The sequence below is a fragment of the Octopus sinensis genome, linkage group LG13, assembly GCF_006345805.1.
Source record: "Octopus sinensis linkage group LG13, ASM634580v1, whole genome shotgun sequence".
Classification (NCBI taxonomy): Eukaryota; Metazoa; Mollusca; class Cephalopoda; order Octopoda; family Octopodidae; genus Octopus; species Octopus sinensis.
The window spans coordinates 62829671-62850325 of NC_043009.1; the positions used below are offsets into that span (position 1 = coordinate 62829671).

A 20655-nucleotide genomic window follows, 5' to 3' on the forward strand; every position below is an offset into this window, starting at 1 on the left:
CCAGTCGATTAGATGGACTCAGTACGCAACTGATACTTAATTTATCGATCCCGAATTTGAACTGACATTATTAGAAATAGTGTCTAACTATTTTAACAGATTAATGTTATGGAGGAGGATGGCTTCTCGTTTGTGGGAAAAAAGAAAAGCCGAAAGAAATAAGGAAAACAGCTGTAAAGACTAATGGAAGAAGAAGAAGATAGAGAAAAAGAAGAAGATAAGGAAGAAGAAAAAGAAGATAAAGAAAAAGAAGAAGAAGAAGAAGAAGAAAAAGAAGAAAAAGAAGAAGAAAAAAAAGAAGAAGAAGAAGAAGAAGAAGAAAAAGAAGAAGAAAAAGAAGAAAAAGAAGAAGAAAAAGAAGAAGAAGAAGAAGAAGAAGAAGGAAGTTATTTAAAGGGGAGATAATCCTGGCAGGTTTTGGAATTTCTATGAAACTCATTTCCGTTTCAAAGTTTTTCCTTTCATTAAATTCTCGAAGATGCCAAAGAAACGGGTAGGAAATCAATCCTTTGTTATTATCCTTCGTGTTCTATTGATAGATTGGAAAATATAATATCAGAAATATATAGGTTGTGTGATATATTCATGATAGTAATTTTACTGCATAAGCAAACACACGTGAGACGAAATGAACAACGAAATGTTAATTAATTATAATTATAAAAAGATTAATTAGTTATAAATAACGAAATTCGTTATAAATAACTGTTTTCAACAAAATATTATTGATCACACGCCTTCGATTTTTTTTTTATGATTCTGAATCTGTCTTTTAGAGTTTTCCAAGCTTTTATATAAATTCTTAATTACACCAAGACACGTGGAGTATTTCAGACACGTGCGTGTGTGAAAAGAAATTTTTTCCTCGTTTTTAATTTTTCTTTTAATATTGTCGTAATTTTTGCAATTCTGAATTTGATGGAATTCTTCTAAAATTGCTGGGTTCTTCCCACAGCAATCACTCAAGTGTTGATTTATTTTAGTGACTTAATTGTGTCATATGTTTGAATATCACACAAGAATCCTACAACGAATCTATAAATTTTATTTACGAATTAAAAAAAAATACCTGTTTCGAGGCCTGCCAAGTTAGTTGGACATGATTTCATATTAGACTATCGTCTATACATCAATTATTGAATGCTATTTAAAACATTTTGTTTATTGATAATTACTATCTTGTCTATATGAAAACCCTTAGTAGTGCGCATATTAAATAATTTCGGACATTTATCTCTCTACACCTTGATCTTAGCCACAAGGCCGAGATGGACATTTGTCTCATTGACGAATTTTGGTAGTAAATCTTTGGCATCAAAATCTTCCTCATTTCATCTTATTTGATAATGGCTGTTTTCGCTTTGCCGTTGAATCGTTGTTGTGACGATTCCTTCAAACAGCATCACTGACATTGAGTTTACCGATAAATCCTCTGTTTTCTCCAATCTTCCCTTTAGTTCATTATGTTTATACACATTACTAAACAGTATATCAGCATCTTTGATATCAATTATTTTTGGAGCTTCTTCATAAACACACCTCTCCAGTATCTTTAGGGTTAATTGGAGATGTGCGTTTCTGAAGAAGCGCCATATTTTTCCTTGGGTTGTTTCAGAGTTTGTTTTTGGTATCTTTCTCCTTAATTCCTTCTTCGATGCTGAGCCCACCCTTCCGCTGTCATCTACTCACTTCTCTTCACTCCACCGTGTTCCCATTTACTGACCTTTAAACCAACCGAATCCTTCAGTATCCCCCAAAATTATCTCCGATAACATAGAAATTCCCAGAATCTTCATTTCTTCTCTATACTCTCTCGAAAGAGGGTCATGCACCCCGTAGTGTTAGACTTTTCTCCTCGCGTCATATTTATACAGTTGTACTGTTGCCAACGTAAAGCATTTTTAGTCTCCTCGGATTCTTCCGTTTTATAACGTTTAAAGACTTTAAAGTTTAAAATGGATTCTGCTTGCTTACTTGGAATCTCGTACATAGATCCTTCTCAACTGATGCTGGTGTGTTTACGTCCCTGTAACTTAGCGGTTCGGCAAAAGAGACCGATAGAATAAGTACTAGGCTTACAAAGAATAAGTCCTGGGGGTCGATTTGCTCGACTAAAGGCGGTGCTCCAGCATGGCCGCAGTCAAATGACTGAAACAAGTAAAAGAAAAGAAAAAATATATATATACACCATGAAAACTCGTGTTATTTGTGCCCCTGTGTAATTTGCGCAGGTGATTTTCAGGATAATAATGTTAAAAAAAAAGCTTTTACTTGTGTAAAATTTGCACCCGAAAGTTTTCAGACTTGCTGATGTGGCTGGGGGTGGGGGGTTTCTTTCAATTTAGTTGTATAAGTTTAATTACCAATAAACATCAGCTTGGATGACACTTTACTCAACCAACAGAGGAAGGTGACTGATCAAACTGATTATATAAACAAAATTCTGGTATCAAGCTCTGATTTTCTGCCTATTCTTGTCAGAACCTTTAATACAGAGTATCAAAATTTTAACCCTAATCCCTTTCACACTTATAAAATGTCAAGCACACTTAAACACTTGCCATTACCATTTTAGCCAGGTGACCAAACTGATAGTTTGGTAACCTGCTAAAATAAACATTAAAATTCAAAAGGAGAAAATAAACAGCTTTGCAAGCTTAACCCAGTGTTTATTGAACAAGAGAGATGCGAAATTTAAGAAGCGACTTGTTAGATTATACAATCTGTGAGGAGACATAAGGTAAATGAAGGTTTCTGTAGGAACACTAAGTCATATTCATTTAGTGAGTTTACATGCGCAAGGACGAATTATGGTGTTGTCATCGGTGTTAGATGCTGTAAGAGCTTGTAGCAGCAATGTTGGCAGTGATGAATTTCATTGTTCTAATGTGGAGAAAGTGAGCAATAGCTTCCTGGAGGCAAATATAAGCTAGACTTCTAAAGTGGATAAAAACTGATCTATTTAAGGGAATTATTGGGCTCCGTTGCGATAGGTAGGAACTTCAAGCAATGTAAAATATGGCCCAGACTGTGATTACCAGCATGAATGTTAAACTTCAAAAAGTATTTAACCGTTTAATGGTTTTAGTAAATTTATACAGAAAAAGTAAGCATTATACCATCCAGCATAAATAAAAGTCAACTTCATATTTTTTCTGTAAAAACCTATTCTGACATTAAATGAGTCAACTTCTGGTACGAATGTTTACATTTGTGCATCATTTTTTACAAAAAAATTTCTAAAAAAATTCTGTAAACAATCTACTCCTGTAATTTACACAGACCTTAAAGTTTATTTTTGTTTTTGCGAAAAATGTGCATAAATTACATAGGTTTTTTTACTATATATATATATATCTGCACACACACATGAGTAAGCACGTAAATGTGAAACAAGGTGGTAAAAAAAATAGTACTCAAATACTGGAAGTAGAGTATTGTTTTTATTATTAAAACTGCAAAACATCACAAAAAAAAAAACTGCCACTCAAATTCAAATGTTTCCTGATTCGTTGGGCTGTTGTGGTTGAGAATTCTTAATCACATCTGCCCAACAAACAGGAATGTGAAAGTCTGAGTAGCAGCTTTTTTGTGATGCTTTTACAGCTTTAATAATAATTAAAAAAGCATATGTATGTATAGATATGTGTGTGTGTGTATATATGTATATATGTGTTTGTGTGTATATATGTGTTTGTGTGTATATATATATATACGTGTGTGTGTGTGTTTTTTTTTTTTCAGGATGTTGTAGATTTTGAGATAATGATCGTATCATTTCCGCTTCTTGTTTCTTCCAGGCCAAGTCCGTGCGTGCACACAAAGCAACACAGAAAGAAGAGGATTCAGATTTAAAAAAGGCTCCCCATTCGTTTGTCATTAAAAGTGGAAATGTAGGGAAATATGTACAGCAGTTAGTAAAAGATGTCAGGAAAGTCATGGAACCTTATACGGCATCCAAATTGAAGGTACGTATTCTTTTAAGCCTAAATATTTTTCTCCTGTTCTTCGTGCATGCATTTATACCTGTGAATGACATTGTCAGTTTTTAATGTAAATGACCTGCTGATGCCATGTAAAAAAAGCACCAGTTTACTCTGTAAAATGGTTGGCGTTTGGAAGGGCACCCGGCCATAGAAACCATGTCAAACCAGACAATTGGACCCTGGTGCTGCTCTCCTGTCAAACTGACCAACCCATGCCAGCATGGAGAATGGTGATGATGATGATGATTGTGTCTGTTGGCACAAGCGTGATTGTGTGGACAAGAAGCCTGCTTCCAGCCCCATGGTTTTGGGTTCAGTCCCACTGCATGGAACCTTGTGCAAATGTTTTCTGCTATAGCCCCTAGGCCAACCAAAGCCTTGTCAGTGGGTTTGGAAGAAACCTATTGTATGAATGTGTGGGTATGTTCGTGTTTGTGTCTCCTTTTGTCTTGGCATTGAATAATTGTTGGAGATAAATGTCATGCATTTCCATATTCCTCCAAAAACGTCTGGCTGTGGGAAATTACTACCTTGCTTGGAAATAGGTTTGGCTTGGCAACAGGAATGGCATTTAGCTGTAGAAAAATCTGCCTTGATAAACTCCTGTCTGACCCATTCAAGCATCGAAAGATGGGTGTTACAATGATGATGATGTTAATAACATTGCCAGAAACAGAACGAGTTTCAAAGCCTAACCTTCCATACTAAGTCAGTAATGGTGAATTTTCCCAATAAATAAATTGACAAAATCTCTTTAATCTTTTGAGTAACGTATTAGGATTTTTTTTTTTTTTCTTTTATTCATTTTACATATTTTCCATTATTTTATTTCTTAGGTCAAAAAATGGAACAGAATAAAGGATTTCACTACAATTGCAGGTTATTTTAATGTCACACAAATATTATGCTTCACAAGAACAGACAACTATTTGAATCTGCGCATCATTCGACAGCCTCGGGGACCAACTTTATACTTTAAAGTCTGTGAATACTCATTAACAAAGGATGTTGAATCTGCAATGAAATCTATCAATCGAAATTGTAAACAATTTGACCACCAACCTTTGTTGGTGATGAAAAACCTAAACATAAAAACAATAAGCATGAAGCTCGTTACTACAGTCTTTCAGAACCTCTTTCCTTCAATTAATGTCAACCAGGTAAGTTTATGTCATGAAATTTTGTTACTTCAATTGCTTAACCCTTTTGATACCAACCTGACGGAAACCACCTCTGGCTCCATAGTAAAAAAGTCTTGTTTTCATAAGTTTTGAATTAAAATCTTCCAATAAACCTTAATCACAATTTATTTTCCTAACACTAGCTTAATGATAACTAAGTTATTTTACTAAATTCTTTGTTATGTTTATAATTAATTAAAAGAAACGCAGAGCATCTCAACAGAAATAATGGTAACAAAAGGGTTAATGAATATCTGGGTTTTGAAACCAAGGTACCATGGAAAATGTGTTGATGCTGGTGCCACCTAAAGAGTACAGGTGATGGTAGCATGAAAAAAAGCACCCGTTACACTGTAAAGTAGTTGGTGTTATGAAGGGTATCCAACTGTAGAGACCTTGCCAAAACAGACTGGCTGTACTAGCTCTTCTCAAGCCAACATGGATAAATGGTGATGATGATGATGTTTCTTTTCAGAAGTTTTGAGACTTTTTCACAAGAGACATTTAATAATTTCAAAGAAGTACAAAGCCCTAATCTTCGAAGTAGGGGCCCTCTGACTTAAGTGCATTTATTGTAGCACTGCAGCCACTTTGTGAAGGCCCCTATGGAAGTCCTTCTACATGAAGGTGTCCAACACCTTTGCCATAGCCTTCATCTTCTCAATTTCTTCAAAATGACTGCCCTCAGGTTCTCCCTCAGCTTAGGGAACAGCCAAAAGTCACAAGTAGCAGGGTCTGGACTGCATGGAGGGTGAGGGACAGTTTTGATGCCCATCAAACCAAATAGTTGGTTACCAGGATGGCATTGTCTCAGTGCTGCAGGTGCCATCAACCAGAGTGGAAGGGCTCTGACCTTTTGCAACAAAATCTCTTCCTGAACTCCCTCACAACCTCCACAAAGTACACTTTGTTGACTGTTTGACCAGAGGGGACCCAGTGGCTGTAGAAGATGCCCTTGCTGTTAAAAGAGGTAACCATCGTGAGCTTTATAGTGGACTTCTTGAGTCTGAGGGAGCCTGGATGCTCCCCTGATACTCTCTCTTGATCTCTGGATCATATCAGTAGTTCCAGATGTCGTCCCAGTTCACCAGAGACTCCAATAACTCTTGGATTGGAGCTAATGAGCTCAACCATCTCCCTGCTGCCACGAATGCATTTTCCCTTCTGTTGTCACTGAGCAACCCTGAGAACAGACTCTGCACAGATTTTGTGCACGTTCAGATCTTCATAAATAATTCTGTGTTCAGTTGCCATAACTAACTAACAACTCTAAACTGTCAGCCTATTATCATAGATAAAACTCGGGATTTCATCCCTAAACAAAACTCTTACTAGACAACTTTTTTATGAATCATTCTAACTTCAATCTCCCTTCAACTCTCCTATGGTCCCTTATCCTCATTATCTTGTGTGAAAATTTATGTCATTTAAGGTCAAATAAGTTAATTTTGTTAGATTCTTATCTATTATTTTTAAGCAATGTGCTCCAAATCTGGTTTCTATCCCCATCAAATTTTTAACCTTTATATCTCTACACGGTTTTTACACTTTGGATTTGGAAATACAAAAATGTGTAAACCACATCTTGAATAGAGAAACCTTTCTGATTATACCAACAATAACTTCTAGCTCTCACTCACATTTCAGGCTTAATATATATATACATTCTGTGTGTGTGTGTGTGCATGCGCACGTGCACATACACACACATCATATGTTCTGACAGTAGAAATTCTCTTTGTTTTGTAACAAATGTCTCTTTCCCTTGAAAACATTGGTAAAAAGCATAGTTGTTGTCCCAGATTTCATCTTGTTCAATTCAACACCTTTTACCAAGCATTACACATCCTCTATGGACAAAGACCTCAAATCTTCCTTTCAGACTTAAACTGGTATTAAAATAAGGCGGTGAGCTGGCAGAAGCGTTAGCACGCCGGACGAAATGCCTAGCAGTATTTTGTCTGCCGTTACGTTCTGAGTTCAAATTCCGCTGAGGTCGACTTTGCCTTTCATCCTTTCGGGGTCGATAAATTAAGTACCAGTTACGCATTGGGGTCGAAATAATCGACTTAATACCTATGTCTGTCCTTGTTTGTCCCCTCTGTGTTTAGCCCCTTGTGGGTAATAAAGAAATAGGTATTAAAACCAAGATATGGAAACACTTTTCATTTGAAGAAGCATTACATATGCGCACACACACACACTTTTTGTGAGGAGTACAACTGAAACGATCAGAAATGAGAAAGTTATTTTACAAAATTCTTCCTTATTTTAATTGAAACAAAAGGAGGTATATATATGCCAACGGGAATATGGTAACAAAAGGGTTAAAAATTTGCTTTGAATTTCATTTCAGGTGAAACTAAGACGAATCAGGCGTTGTGTTTTGTTATTTTATGATCCCGAAACAGAATTAATACAATTCCGACATTAGTAAGTAAACACTTTGGAACTTTTTCCTTCTCTCTGTTTCCCTCCAACAAAGTTTTGCTGTTATTAAATGTAATACTTTATTGTACGGGTTACGTGCAGTGTAGGCGTGTTTCATATTCCCGTCTCTCCAGTCTGTTTCTGTAGAACTCGCTTCTGGCAACAGTGAAGGCTGGCAAGATGGACTCAGATCACAACTGTTGTTATTTTAGGTGCAAGTGTGGCTGTGTGCTACGAAACTTGCTTCCCAACTCTGTGGTCTTGGGTTCAGTCCTACTGTGCAGGACCTTGGGTGAGTATCTTCTGCTACAACCCTGAGCCTACCAAAGCCTTCAAAACAGATTTGGCAGATGGAAACTGAAAGAAGCCCATTATGTGTATGTCTGTGTGTGTGTGTCTTTGACTTGACATCATGCATCACCACTTGTTTTCAATGAAGACCATGCCTGGCCATAGGAAAATATTACCTTGCTTGGAAACATAAGGGTTGGTGACAGGAAGAGCATCCAACTGTAGAGAGTCTACCTTAATGAATTCTTTCTGATCCATTCAGGCATGGAAAATGGAGCATTAAATGATGCTGATGATACCTGTGGTGGAGTGCTTCTCAATGCTGTGGCTGGAGTTAAATGAAATGATAAATACAGCTGCTCTTTTCGTGTGTATATGCTTTCTATGTTTGTCTAATCTGTGTCGTGTGTTTGTGAGGCGATTGATCATGTATATCGATGGTGATTGGATGAGCAAGAGTTTGCTATCGTCTTTCAGGAATATATATCTTCTTATTTCTTTACTACCCACAAGGGGCTACACACAGAGGGGACAAACAAGGACAGATAAACGGATTAAGTCGATTATATTGACCCCAGTGCTTAACTGGGACTTATTTAATTGACCCCTAAAGGATGAAATACAAATCCGACCTCGGTGGAATTTGAACTCAGAACGTAGTGGCAGACGAAATACCGTTAAGCCTTTTCCCCCGGCATGCTAACGTTTCTGCCAGCTCCCCACCTCCTGTCTATATTTAACTCTTTAGCATTCAGATTAATCTGTCAAATGTGTTGTTTATTTATTCACGTTGTTTTGAATTACTCATGCATTATCTCATAACTTGAGACTTCGATGACAATTTTAAGAACGGCATTGAAAGCTAAGTGTGAGATGCTGGATCTGGCTGGTTTGAACATGAAATGAGTAGACTATCTGGGCCAGCTTAACCCTTTCATTACCGTGTTTATTTTGAGATGTTTAGGGTTTCTTTCAATTACTTTAAATATAACAAAGAATTTAGTAAAATAACTTAGTTATCATTCAGCTAGTGTTAGGATCATAGATTGTGACTAAGGTTTGGTGGAAGATTTTAATTCAAAACTTATGAAAACAAGACATTTGTACGACAGAGCCAGAGGTGGTTTCAGCCGGGTTGGTATTGAAAGGATTAAAGTGGCCATATCTGGGCCAAACATTCTACATGTTTATATTCAAACTGACCAGATTCAACCTCTTACTCCTGCCCTACAATGTTACTCTAAAAATAAACAATGACATCGAGGAAATCTCAAAGTTGAAAGATAATCCTTGCTTAATTCAGAGCAATGTAAATCAGTAAGTATTGCATTTTTGACAGAGTCAGTTTGGATACTAAAGGGTTAAGGGAGATTTGCTGTGTAACGAAATGATATTCTGCTGAATCAATCATGGGAATGTTTTACATAAGCATGCAAAGTGGCTGATGCTGGTGGCACGTGAAAAGCACCTTGTGAGTGTTGGGCCTCACGGAAGCAGTGACGAATGACTGAGACCTTTGACATCATGCATCACTCTCCCTTGACCAGAAATGGCCTGAACTCTTTGCATGAACACCACCCTGTACATAACTCCATGTCCCCCTACATGGCCTTGCTTTTTTGCTTTTTGAGCCTAAAAATTAACTTAAGACCCGTGAAGCCAAGTAAAATGGCGATTGTGGCAGGTACTGGTGTCACACAAATGGCACCCATTACACTCTTGGAAGTTGGTGTTAGGAAGGGCATGTAGCCATGCCAGGTCAGACTGGAGTCTGGTACCAGCCCTGGTCAAACCATCCAACCCATGCCAGGATGGACAATGAATATTAAATGATTTCTGTAAATTCTGTTTCTATTTCATCGGTTTTATTTTCTTTTCTTTTTTTCTTTCCAGTAATATTAGGGTTGTTCCCACGGGTCTCACTCCTGCTGTCAGGAAAATTATCAAAAAGAAGAAAGTTCCCAACCTTGGCAACTATAAGGACATCAGTGACTATATTGAGAAGTATGATATTTATTGTGTTTTGTGTAGTGTGCTCAGTATATATATATATGTTACTAAAGGTACATTTTAGAGATGAAAGAAAAGAAATGTATGGTGGGAACTGAGAAGTTCCTGGTTTTGGGTAAAAGAAAATACAGGAGGATCAATTAATTACGATTTTATTCAATGTATTCTTCTCCCAGATTCACACATTTATGGCAGTGGCCCTTCAGTCTTTCTAAGATCTGTAAAAGAACTTGGAAAGTTGGGCCTCCAACCAGGCCTTTTGCAATACCCTTAAAGCCAAAAACTGTCCAGCACCCGCTTGTAACTTAAGAGATTAACCCTGTACCATACTAACGATGGTATTGCGTAACAGGATGCATCTCACCCAAGTAGTCATTCATTGGGTACCAAATCCAACCAATGGTAATCGTGGTACTAAAGGAGTTCAGGCAGCTCCTAAGGGCCCTGGATGGCATCAAAGTCTCCGACGTCCAGATGCCTAAAGATCTGGACCTTTGTCCTCCTGTACAGATATCGGCAGCACCAAACACCTTGGTCCAGTGAGTCCATAACTGCATGAGCTCATCTCAGTCTTTTTAGGACTTCAGACTCCCAATTAATTCCGCTATGAATTTCATTGTCAGAAAATACCAATTCTGTCTTTTGATAGATATTTAGCACCATTACTGAAATAAGCAGGAAATGTATTCATTGTTAAAAGGTTAAAAGTCTCTTTCGAACAAAGGGAACTTAGTATGTACTTTCACAAAATCTGCCAAGGATTTAAAGTTTATTTTGGGTGGGATTCAGCCCCCTTCTCGCCTGGCACGTAAAAAGCACCCACTACACTCTCGGAGTGGTTGGCATTAGGAAGGGCATCCAGCTGTAGAAACACTGCCAGATCAGACTGGAGCCTGGTGCAGCCTCCTGGCTTCCCAGACCCCAGTCGAACTGTCCAAGCCATGCCACTTATAACTTACTTATGTGTTATCATTATACGCAGTCCTAAATGCAGCTATATAAACGCCATAGGGAATATACTTCTGGAACGCTAACGAACATTAGCAAGAATGTATGTTGAATATGATTTTTGTGTTCTTTTAACCGTTATACTAGTATGGAAAACGGACATTAAACGATGATGATTAAATTTATTTTACCTTTTTAATTGTCTTTTAAATTTGCGATGTCTTTTTAGTGGTGGAAATCTATCTGAAAGTGAAGCTGAATTTGATGGTCCCCTAAATGAAGTTGTACTTCCTCAGGAGGTGTCAGGTGTTGGAAATAAAATAGCGAAAAAAAGTGCCATCAGGTAAGCCAACATTGAAAGATTTTTGATTGTAAGATTCATCAGTATGCTAGTATGTGCTAGGTTGGTTTCCCATAAAGCATATCACAACTGATCTTGTTATTTTATCAGTAAGAATCAACATCCTTGGATTGTGGAGAGGTAAAAAGCATTTGATAACATATCACAGAATAACCAAAATACTATCCTTTGTATAGATTCTAGCCAGAACTGGTCACCTGGATCTCAGGTGTTCTCACTGGCCATTGCTTTATCTATCAATAGTTTCCATTTAGTTTTAATGTGTATTTATCCGCTACTCTTACAAATCCATTAAACCTTGTCCTATTAGTATCAACTTCTCAAGATGGCAGGTTGGCAGAATTGTTAGCACGCTGGGCAAAATGCTTAACATTCTGAGTTCAAATCCCACTGAGGTCAACTTCATTTTTCATCTTTTCAGAGTCAATAAAATAAGCACTAGTTGAGTGCTGGAGTTGATGTAATCAGCCCCCCCCCCCGAAAAAATTGCTGGCCTTGTGCCAAAATTTGAAACCAATATTATTAACTTCTCACTAATGCTTCTTCTATCAAAGAGAAATGTCATTAGACTCCAGTAAGAAGTTGACATCAAACTACAAATGTTCTCAAAAGAATAGCACCATATTTTTGCTTTTAGTGACCAACTTGTGAATTTAGTGGTTCACTTTCAATACATATTTCTTAAACTTGGTGTCTTCAGTGACTTAATGGAATCTTCACCTTTTTTTTTTTTTTTTTTTTTTCAAAAAAGACATCAAAGAAAATTTCTGCTTTTGAAATTTTGGTAATATTTTAACCTGGTGCCATTTGGATTAATGTTGTCAAATCTGAAATGGTGTGTGCATCGTTTGGCTACTGGTGTCGTTCAACCAGTTAATAAACTCTCCTTTTATTTCTCTTTCCTTAACAATTATAATGGGTTTTGCTCTTTGGTATTTGTAAGTTGCATCCAGCAAGCTATTGAATTTCTGCTTGCTCTTACATATTACCCAAGATCTTATCTAGATGATATAGATTCTTATTTTGCCTTTCGCTAATCTTTAGACCACTTTTTATGCAATAATTATCTGTTAGTAATTACCACACCCTGCTGCTTTTGATAACTGATTTCTTTTCCTTTATTTTCAGATTAACAGAATTAGGGCCAAGAATGACCCTCCAGTTGGAAAAAATTGAAGAGGGTGTTTGTGGTGGAGATGTACTCTTTCATAATTTTAAAAGTAAAACACCTCAAGAAGTGAAGGCTACAGAAAAAAGGAGAGAAGCTAAACGGTTTGTCCTAATTTTAATTATTTTCATCTCCGGTCTTGCTCCCTTAACTTCTTATTTCTTGATAATTGTTATTAAATTTCTATCCCTTTTCATCTTATGTACTCTACATCTGTGTAAAATGTAAGATTTCATAGTAATAAGCAATGGTGTTGTATGAGTGTGCAAATAAACATACACATGAAATTTCATCTAATTGCTACGCTTATTGCTGTGTATATATATATAGATATATATATATATCAAAATAAGCAACAAGGATATCCAGAGGTAATGCAGTACGATTGTTTCATGCAACTCCATTTAATTGAACAATGCAATCATTTCATTACATCAATTTAAATTGCAGAGCAATCTTCAGCTGCACAAAGACATAGAATTTAGTTGATTTAGAACAGATGGACACATTAGTATAATTATACCTAAAATCTCCAAGAAGTTAAGGAGATAGACAAAAAAACATTTACCTCGGATATCCTTATTGCTTATTTTGATTTTAATCACCTTACTTTGAAATTGTATGGATAATACCATACTAAATTCTAGTGCCTCAACTTAAGTACCATATTCATCTGAATCTATATATGTTTATATATATATATTTGTCATAAACAAACCAACATTACACTTGTATCTTAAACCTATAAGGGCAGATATATTTATGCACATATAATGAATGCATTACACAGATAGAATAGCGTTTGTGACTCAAACAAGCTTTATGTGCTAGAGTTAATCTCTTAAGGAGTTATCCTTTTAGTTTTCCAAACAAACTTGCAGTTGTGGCAGATATTGGTTTTGTGCAAATGGCATGTTAGGGTACCCATTACACTCTTGGAGTGGTTGGCATTAGGAAGAGCATCTAGCTGTAGAAACACTGCCAGATCAGACTGGAGTGTAGTGCAGCCTTCCAGTTTGCCAGTCCTGGTCAAACTGCCCACCCATGCCAGTATGGATGATGATGATGCCACTTAATTTCATGCTGTTTAACCCCTTCATTACCAAGTTTTTTAAACCATTGTAATTGTATATTCCCAAAGCACTTGAAGCTGCCCAGCTTTATCTATGTATATTCAAATCAAAATACTAACATAATCATGTCACTAAGTTAATGAAATGATTAATTTCAAAAAGGTAAACAACACTCAGTGCATTGAACAACATTTCTTTCATTTTGTGTTCATGGAACTTTTCTTTTCAATTTTATAGCATTTTGGCCTGTATTTTTTTTTTGTTTCTAATCCGGTGCACCTTTTAAATTAGCTTGGCACATTTTAATTGTAACATTTGCCTCTAAACCAGTGGTTTTCAAAAGTACTTGTTCCCATGCCAGCAATCGAACCCAGGCCACCTGAGTGAAAGCCAAAAGTCCTAACCCCTATATATAAGATTTTATTGTTAAAATTCATCTGCAATAAACTGGTTATGCTTCTGCAATACAGAAAATATCTTAACAATTTTTCAAATACAATTCCTAATAATATTATAAAAATACCATAGGATTTTTTTTTTTAAATATTGAATGAATCCAGAAGAGTAAAAGGAATCGAAGACCAAAAATAGTTGAGAAAGACTGCTCTGAGCTATAAATAAATGATGGTGTTGGCTTTTTTTGTTTTAAATTGTTTTTTCTTTTGTTTCAGTAAATTGAAAGAAATGCGTAAGAAGCAACAACAGGAAAACGTCATGAAGAAGGCCAAGTTAAAGGAAGAGCATAAAAAGAAATCGTTGAAGGGAATGGAGAAAGCAAAGCAGCTGAAAGAGGAAGGCACTGAAGGTAAATAATGGGGTTTATTATTATTATTATTATTATTATTTTTTAATTTTTTTTAATGCTGGCAGGAGTTGTTCTGCCCTGCATTTTGCCTCTCTTTTCTGGTGTTTTTGAAGCTAATGGTAAAATGATGTTGTTATTAAGCTGCTGTTTGAAGCATAAATTAACATAAAATTTTGATGGAAGATTTTAATTCAGATCACTTTGAAACAGGAGCTTTCATCATCATCATCATCATCATCATTTAACGTCTGCTTTCCATGCTAGCATGGGTTGGACGAATGACTGAGGGCTGGCGAACCGGATGGCTGCACCAGACTCCAATCTTGATCTGGCAGAGTTTCTACAGCTGGATGCCCTTCCTAACGCCAACCACTCCGAGAGTGTAGTGGGTGCTTTTATGTGCCACTGGCACGGGGGCCAGTCAGGCAATGACCTCGCTCGAATTTTTTTACACATGCCACCGGCACAGGTTCCAGTAAGGCGATGCTGGTAATGATCCCGCTCAAATGGTGCCTCCTACATACCACCAGCACAGAAGCCAGTTAGCCGCTCTGGCAGTGATCATGCTCGGATGGTGCTCTTAGTACCCTACTAGCATGGGGCACAAGTGCCAGTAAGGCAACGCTGGTAACGATCACACTCGAATGGTACCTTTTATGTGCCACTGGCACGGTAGTCTCACGTAGGTTGGTAACAGAGAGGGTTATTCTGTAAATAACCAAAGAACTCCATTTGTCTATTTAAATTATGTGCATTGGTAGGAAGAACTGAACATAAAAAGATCAGAAAGCAAATATTCGGCTCCAACTTTTCTGCTGCGTCTACATTTCCATTTCCCTTTTTTGTGAATTGTTTTTTGTTTCTGTGGTTTTTTAGCTGATGAAGACGATCTCTCAAAAGAACCGGATGAAGATGTGGAAGAAGATGATATTGAATATTACAGACAAGAGGTGCAGGCTGAACCAGAACCAGGTGTGGTCTCTCTTAATATTGTCAATTTAGGGGAATTGGATTTAACAACTGGGATTTTTTTTTTTTTATCTCCTAGATCATTTGATCAAATTTACAATCTGTACTTCAACAACTTTCCTTTGTTTTCCCCACTTTCTCTCTCTAATTAACTTCATTAGTTAATTAGAGAAATCTATCTCCAACCAGTCTTCTTGTTTGATCTCTTCATCTCTTGCTATAAAATGAAGTTTTGTTGAATGTCATGGATGAAAACATGAAGTATTTTCAGTTGTGTCTACTGGAACAAATCAGGATGTTATTGGGGACACATTGGTCTAAATAGAATTTGAATATATATATATATATAGGTGCAGGCATGGCTGTGTGGTAAGAAGCTTGCTTACCAACCACATGGTTCCAAGTTCAGTCTTGTTGCATGGTACCTTGGGCAAGTGCCTTCTACTATAGCCTTGGGCTTACCAAAGCCTTGTGAATGCATTTGGTAGGCAAAAACTGGAAGAAGCCCGTCATATATACAGGGTGGGGCAGAGAGGACAGACGTTTTTGAAGTGATTATTACTCAGCTCCAGTGGGAGGGATATATTTGGTCCACGGTCTCTTAGCATAGGTGAAGTCATGGTGCTGCGGATGATAGAGCATTGCCTGTTTGCCTATGACAGTTACATGAAGAATAACAAGTCTGTCAAAGCACTTCAACATTCCCCAAAATCGGGCTGTTCCCACCTGTAACGCAATCTTACATTGGGTGAAAGCACTTCGTACATGAGGTACACTAATGAATTGGGGACCAGTGTGGGTGCTATGAACTGTATGGACCCCGGTAAATGTGGATCTGTCATCTGTTTGTGATTCATAGAAGTTCATGGGGTACCAAGAACGACTGTTTTGCTACTTGCTTTGCAGTGCATTTTACCAGCATCCAGATCTTGTGTGTCTGCAAAGTATCAAACATTCTTAGGCCAGCTAAATCAGGTTGGGGTTAACCAATGTCTTCGACTGTCAGTGCAGTAATTTTTAAGGAATTATAACCCTAGGCACCTGATGAGTAGATTTCCAATAGACCATGCAGATGAAACAAGCATAAAGAGTCTGGTTTCATTGGGCAGAAAGATGACATCAATCAGTGTTGATGTGGGCACGTCATACAAAATGCTTAACAACGTCTCTTCCGACTCTTTATGTTCCAAGTTCAAATTCTGCCATGGTCAGCTTCCCTTTTGTACTCAATAAAACATAACTCCCTCTTCCTAGAATTGCTGGGCTTGTGTTGAAATTTGAAATGATTCTTATCAATATTGAAAAATCCATTTCTAGCCCAGGGTTCCCTTTTCTTCTGATTCTCCAAATGCACCAAAATGGGAATTATTTTTTCGAGTATTTTTCTTTTACAGAATAATAACATCTGACTTTATTTTTTTTTTTTTTTTCAGAACTGTTTTCCAAAAAGAGGAAAAGTAATTTTAAATCTGCTACAAAAAGCAAAAGATTTAAGAAAGACGATAGTCCAGCCCAAAAGAAATCTGACTCTAAGAAAAGCAAGATGTCTGCATTGTCAAAGAAAAAGAAAGAGAATTTCTCTCGAACAAACAAGAAATTTGTATCTAAGAAACCAAAAGGCAAAAGACTTTCATCCAAGTCAAAATCTAAGTTTGGCAATAAAAAGAAACGAAATTGAATAAAAGTTTTAAGAATTGTTTTGTTTTTATATCCTTTTAGTTATTTGTCATTTGATTGTGGCTATGCTGGAGCACTCTTTCTATGTCTATAAATATAAGTTGAAATTCATATTTTATGTCCTGTCTGCATTTTTTTTCATTATTTTGACTTTGCTGATATGATTTAGAAAGTTCTTTGGAGTTGGGCATTGATGGAAATTATTGTTTATTTTTAATGTTGATTAATTGTAACCCTGATGAGTCAACTCAGTGTTTTCCAAGGTTATTTTGTTGTGGAACCTTTAAACAGTTGTTCATAAACGTACAGAACCCACATCTACGTTTTGCAGAAGCCCTTACCATAGCTTTAATTTTATTAAATCGTTAGTTGATAGCTTCCATTACCTAGGTGACAAGGTCAGTAGCAGGGGAGGGTGCGCTGAAAGTGTAGCTGCTAGATTAAGAATAGCCTGGGCAAAGTTCAGAGAGCTACCTCTGCTGGTGACAAAGGGCTTCTCACTCAGAGTAAAATGTAGACTGTATGAGGCATGTGTATGAACAGCCATGCTACATGATAGTGAAACATGGGCCATGACTGGTGAGGACATGCATAAGCTTGCAAGAAATGGGTAAGATGTTACTATAGTTGAAGTAACTTTCTGAAAAATTCCTGACAGCTAAGTAAACTGAGGCATGTATTATTATGTGAACAGATTCAGGAAAAAAATCAGTTGGAGAAAATTTCATTGAAATGGGGAAACTCTGTAAATGAAGGATTGGGTTTAGAAGTTTATTTCATAACAAAAATAAGAGGTCAGGGTATTTGATTCCACGAAAAGAATCCGAGGGTTTTTTTTTTTTTTCTCGGTGAAACGCATGCAGGTGTACTTCCCAAAGTTTGTACTTGGAATGAGAAGAGATGACACAGTTGGAATGATATGTAGAGGAGAAAAACTAATATTTTTGGTAGGCTTGGGTGTAGGTGGTATACAATAAACTATTTTCAGAGGAGTGGAGGCTTTTATAGCAACGATACATTTAGGAAATAGGAAACAGTATTTTTGTGGGTCAGAGGTTGTAATATCCTGGTGAGGGAGTTTGTGCTGGTGTTAAAACACCTACAATGCTAAATGTTCTATATATATATAACAGCCACTTATATTTTCATTGTTGGTGACCTCAACTACCCTGAAATTGAATGGAAAACTTTTCGTTGACCACAAAGCACAGGTGATTTTTTCTTGATGTAGTGCTGGATGCAAACTGGTCCCAAGTAGTCACCTCCCCCACAAGAGGTAATAACACTTTGGATCTGCTCTTTACCACCTTTCCTGAAACTATTATCAGCGTTACGATGAAGGAAATTCTAGGTGACTCCGATCATGCCATGATCCTTGCTAATTTGTCTCTTATAGGCAGAAACAAGAAGCACTACCACCACCTTCAAACCACTCGCTTTGACTGGAACAAAACAGACTGAAACCGTTACCATAAGGAGTCACGATGCCCAAACTGGTTTGAATTTTACGATTCAGGAGACATCAATACTGTTTTTCAAAATATCCTCAGTGCAATCTTGGTTGCATGTGAAGTGTCAGTACCTTGCAAATACCCTAGAAATAAAAACAGTGCAATTTGGACGACTGCAGCAGTTCGACTTGCCAGGAAAGATCGTTGTGATGCTGAATAGAAATACAGACAGCATAGAACAGAAGAAGATGCAACAGATCATCCAACTATCTCAAGCAAGTGACAAAAAAAGCAGTGCTTGAGTTTGAACGACGTATAGCAACTAACCCTGAGAGCAAAGTGTTCTGGAAATATGTGCATTCAAAACAGAGACCTCACTCCCCAGTTGGTCCTCTTCACAATCCCCACACAGGTCAGATCACTGATGACCCCAAGGAATGCGCTGAGCTTATTGTTGAATGATATGCTGGCATTTTTACTGCTGAAAATCTCAATGTATCTTCACCAACTCTGACATCAAATTCCTTAACATCTGTGAGATTCACACCCACAATGCTGCGACGCCACCTCAAAAATAAGCGCAGCTCTGCCTCTCCTGGTCTTGATGGTGTTACTTGCTTCTCAAATGTAGTGGGTTCTTTCTATTGCACCAGCTTTCTTTTTTTCTATTCTGCCTTAAAAACTGTGCCACTCCAGAGCACGGAAAAACTGCCAGTGTTATTCCCCTGTTCAATGTGTCATTTCCCTGTTTTAATGTTAACATTGAAAAAATATCCACATTTTGCATAAAAAAATTTGGACCTGGGTTTGCACCCACTGGGCAAATTTTGTTGCTGGGCCCTACCTATCAGTATAACAATTTCTTATGTTATAATAAATATATTTCCAGAAAATTCAGAGTGACAAATAAACATTTTTGAAAAGTAAGTGTAAAAAATACCAAGCTAATAACAATGTAGATTTTAATGCAGATACTTTTTCTAAGCCTTTTAGAGAAAAATATCGGAACATGAGTACTTTGATAAAGAAACAGCTGTCGTAAACTGATAGCACTGTTATTGTCTAAAGGCGCTGACAGTATCCTATTAAAAATAAAATAATAATAACAATAATAATTGTGTACAGTGCTCAGGTGCACTACAACTCATCTAAAGTGTATATATAATCAGGTGTAGTTTCGACGGATTTCGGAAAGCATGAGGGCCTTAAAGGATGCAGTGTCATGGCAGTCAACAACTGATGCAGGCAGTTTATTCCACGCTTCAGCAACCCTGAGCGTGAAAAAATGTTTCCGAAAGTCATGGGAGCTGTATTGTTTTCTGACTTTGTAGGCATGTCCACGTGTGTTAGACACATGGAGATCAAAAAGGTGTTCAGTGTTGTTGTTGGTGAGGTGGTTGATAACTTTGTGGGTGTTTACCAAGTCCGTCGCCAAACGCCGGAGCTTCAGTGAATCCATGCCCAGGGAAACAAGGCGCTCAGAATATGGTAGGTGTCTGATGGAGGGTATGCGTTTGGTTGCACGTCTCTGGACAGATTCCAGGAGGTCAATGTTCTGTGCAAGATAGGGGTTCCAAACTGATGATGCGAATTCCAAGTGTGGTCGTACCATAGCTGTATACAGTTTTAAATAGATGGCTGGAGAGCGGCTAACAAAAGACCTGCTGAGTGATGCCAAGACCCCCTCGGCCTTCCTGACAATCTTAGAGATATGCTTTGACCAACGCAAATCACTGCTGACAGTGATGCCTAGGTCACGCTCGCAAGAGGATTTCTTGATATCAGTGTTGTGGAGGGAGTATGTGAACGCAGGGTTTTTTCTCCCAAAATGCATGGTGGTACACTTGTCCACAGCCAGTTTCAGTTGCCAGTCTGTGATCCATTGCTGCATTGTGTCTAGGTCTGATTGCAGGAAAGAGTTGTAGACATCAGGATCTGTCCTCTTGATTTCAAGGTACAGCTTGATGTCGTCTGCATATTTCAATACTGTGGCATTCCTTAAATTGGCATCTATGTCGTTAATGTATGCCACAAACAAGAGGGGACCCAGGACAGATCCCTGTGGTACACCCGATGACATCTCATATGGTGTAGAGTGCTGTCCTAGAACTGTAACTACCTCCTTTCGGCTGAGGATGAAGGATTTCAACCAGTTAATAAGCACAATCTATTTTATGTTGTCACAACTTTCTTTCGACGTCTTCTTTCAGTTGGCTTTAAAACAACTGATAAAGATCACGATGATGAGTATAAATAATTACAGTTTTGTAGCTAGCCTGCTTTTCTAATTATTATACATTTATAT

General features: G+C 37.4%; 1 protein-coding gene across 1 annotated transcript; it reads left to right on the forward strand.

Moving 5' to 3' along the window:
- Window positions 1-339: 339 nt before the first annotated feature.
- LOC115218418 (suppressor of SWI4 1 homolog) lies at window positions 340-16932 on the forward strand. Its single transcript, XM_029788220.2, has 10 exons — window positions 340-493; window positions 3801-3968; window positions 4823-5146; window positions 7524-7600; window positions 9782-9892; window positions 11076-11189; window positions 12336-12479; window positions 14120-14253; window positions 15130-15225; window positions 16656-16932. The coding sequence occupies exons 1-10, from the start codon at window positions 479-481 to the stop codon at window positions 16898-16900; spliced, it is 1428 nt and encodes a 475-aa protein (XP_029644080.1). The 5' UTR covers window positions 340-478; the 3' UTR covers window positions 16901-16932.
- The last annotated feature ends 3723 nt before the right edge of the window (window positions 16933-20655 follow it).

Excerpts from the sequence above, each read along its gene's own strand:
- LOC115218418 (XM_029788220.2), top strand. Across the intron at positions 3,969-4,822 it reads ATACGGCATCCAAATTGAAG|GTCAAAAAATGGAACAGAAT; the intron begins GTACGTATTCTT and ends TTTATTTCTTAG. Across the intron at positions 12,480-14,119 it reads AAAAGGAGAGAAGCTAAACG|TAAATTGAAAGAAATGCGTA; the intron begins GTTTGTCCTAAT and ends CTTTTGTTTCAG.